The following is a 2,324-nucleotide window of genomic DNA, read 5'->3' as shown; positions in this document are numbered from 1 at the left end:
GGTGTGTGTGTATATGTGTGTGCGTGTGTGTGTATGTGAGTATGCATGTGTGCGTCTCAATGGGTGAGAGTGAGGTGGGGTATGGTATTTCCATAGGGACTTTAGGGTTGACTCGAGATTCTTCCAACAAATCGATCGTACATATGGAATGAACACGACAAAATGATATATTATATCATATCCTATTAACTAATAAATAGAAAGAGAGGAAACATCAGATGTTGAATGTAGAACCTTTTTATTATTTATTTATTTTCAATACAACTTAATCAAATGAACAAACATACTAAAAGGTGATTAAACCATGAGTTGATGAGATCTCGCTAGATCAAATAGTCAGCATAGGAGCATAAGAAATAAATACGGCGTTCAGGTCACTACTGTTGACAGGCAGTTCTAATCACATGCACCCGTTTGGTTTACTCTAATGGTGCAGGAGTACGATAAACACAAAGATTTCCAAACATCTAGTTCTAAACAAAACATGTTAGTTCCAACACTCTATCCACGGTAAGACTGGTTATAAGTAAGGTACAAAGCAAGAAGAAAAATAGAATAAATCCTATTCTACACTTTTGTCTATCCTACGTTGTCCACAAGGCTGACACCATGAATCCCTCTCTCACCCTTTATTGTCTCTCTAAATTGCTCCCTCTATCCACCTGCTTCTCTTTAGCTCTCCGTCTCTCTCTCTCCATCTCTCTCCCACTCTATTGCTTGGTCTCCTCTATCTGCTCCAGCTCGCTGGACTCATCCACCACCTTGCCGTTGATCATGGTCTGAGTCACCACCTTCACGATCTTCCTGGTGCGCACGTCAGGCTCCTCTGCAGAGAGAGAGAGAGAGAGAGAGAGAGAGAGGGGGGGGGGGGAAGGGAGGTGAGGAAGACAGAAGGAGAGGACAGTGAGAGAAGAGGGGATAAAAGGATGATTAAGGATGAAAGATGAGATAATAGCCGAAGAGAAGATAAGAGAGAAAGGCGGAGACAAGACATGACCAGACCGAATGTGAGGAAATAGTCTAGGGAATGTAAGGCTGTAAATTATGGTATATGTTATTCTATAGATGACGTTTACCACGGTTAACTTTGAGGTGCTTAAACACAAAAACAATGGTTATCCTTTAAGGGACCTTTTGAAAGGATGTTAAGCTTCATAATTGTTGTTTTATTTCTAGTCTAGTGACACACGGTAATGTACGTTTTATAGTTTTTTCTGTTTTTGTGTGTGTGTGTGTGACTTGCACCTCCCTTAACGTTTCTGATGATTGTGAGATAATCTCCATTCTAAACAGAGTGAGCGACAACACTGTAAATATGAGCGTTAACACATGCAGTGTGAAGTGGTTAAAGCTAAATAACTTCCATTCTTAAAGGTCAGACTGTGATATCCTTCACTTTTATGTTACGATTCACAGCCATCTTATCTGACAGGGAATACTTACTTTTTGGTAGGACTGGAATTGCCTTGACCCTAAGTAGAGAGGAACAATGTTTAAAGCCAGTTTACTTCCTTCAATGTGGCATTCCACTTTACTAGCCATGACATTATTATAATTCAAATATTTTATTTTAAGACATTATATTATTGTGTTTTTTAACAGAAGTACTTGTTAACACAAAAACGACCATGCAATTTGCAAAAGTAGTTTTCGCCGATACCTCGCCCCCCCCCAAACCAAAACAACAACAACAACAACAGACTCACGTCTCCTCCCCTTCCAGCAGCCGCCTGTAGGTGGCGATCTCCATCTCCAGGTTCTGCTTGATGCGCAGCAGCTGCTCATAGCTGGTCTTGGTGCGCTGCATGTCCAGCCGGAGCTGGGACAGGTCGTCCTCCATCTGGCTCAGGGTGGACTGCAGTCTCTCCATCTCCCCGGAGTACTTCTGGCCCGTCTCGCCCAGGTTCCCCTCCAGGGCGGACACCTGTGGGCAGGGGGGGGGGGGGGGGGAGGCAGGGTGGTCCCGGTGTCAGGGTGCGTTTTTGTTATTTGTTGCTGTCACCACTTTACAGTCAACATGCAAACTACATCAGTGAACAAATGAGTTGTGGGGTGGTAGCTTTTTCATGTGAGACAAGTCATTGCTAGTCAGACCACTGAAACCAACTGAAACCAGTATGGCAGTCTTGTTGCCCCTCGGAGAAGATATGCTCCCTGTCAGTGTCAACAAGGATTAGCCCTTTTCCAACAAAACAACTTTGCTTCCTCGAAAAATCCCTGACCCATTAAAGTATAGAATAGCAGAAGATCACAAATAATTTGTTCAAATGAAAACATGATCCTGACTATATTTAACAGACTGATCTCAAATTTATCATAGGACT

At 42.7% G+C, this 2,324-nt stretch overlaps 1 protein-coding gene across 1 annotated transcript in view; it reads right to left on the bottom strand.

Moving 5' to 3' along the window:
- Positions 1-325: 325 nt before the first annotated feature.
- Positions 326-2,324, bottom strand: part of LOC311368098 (keratin, type I cytoskeletal 18) — a gene marked incomplete at its 5' end in the record, with an annotated part of 8,243 nt that continues 6,244 nt past the window's right edge. The window contains 3 exons of the mRNA XM_084486987.1: positions 326-826; positions 1,444-1,472; positions 1,707-1,924. Of these exons, the coding sequence (XP_084343113.1) occupies positions 711-826; positions 1,444-1,472; positions 1,707-1,924 (363 nt within the window). The 3' untranslated portion in view covers positions 326-710. The remainder of the gene's footprint in view (positions 827-1,443; positions 1,473-1,706; positions 1,925-2,324) is intronic.

The sequence above is a fragment of the Micromesistius poutassou genome (assembly GCF_964030765.1).
Source record: "Micromesistius poutassou genome assembly, chromosome: 22".
NCBI classification, from domain to species: Eukaryota; Metazoa; Chordata; class Actinopteri; order Gadiformes; family Gadidae; genus Micromesistius; species Micromesistius poutassou.
Note: the sequence above shows the minus strand (reverse complement) of the source record. Positions and strands in the feature narration are given on the sequence as shown.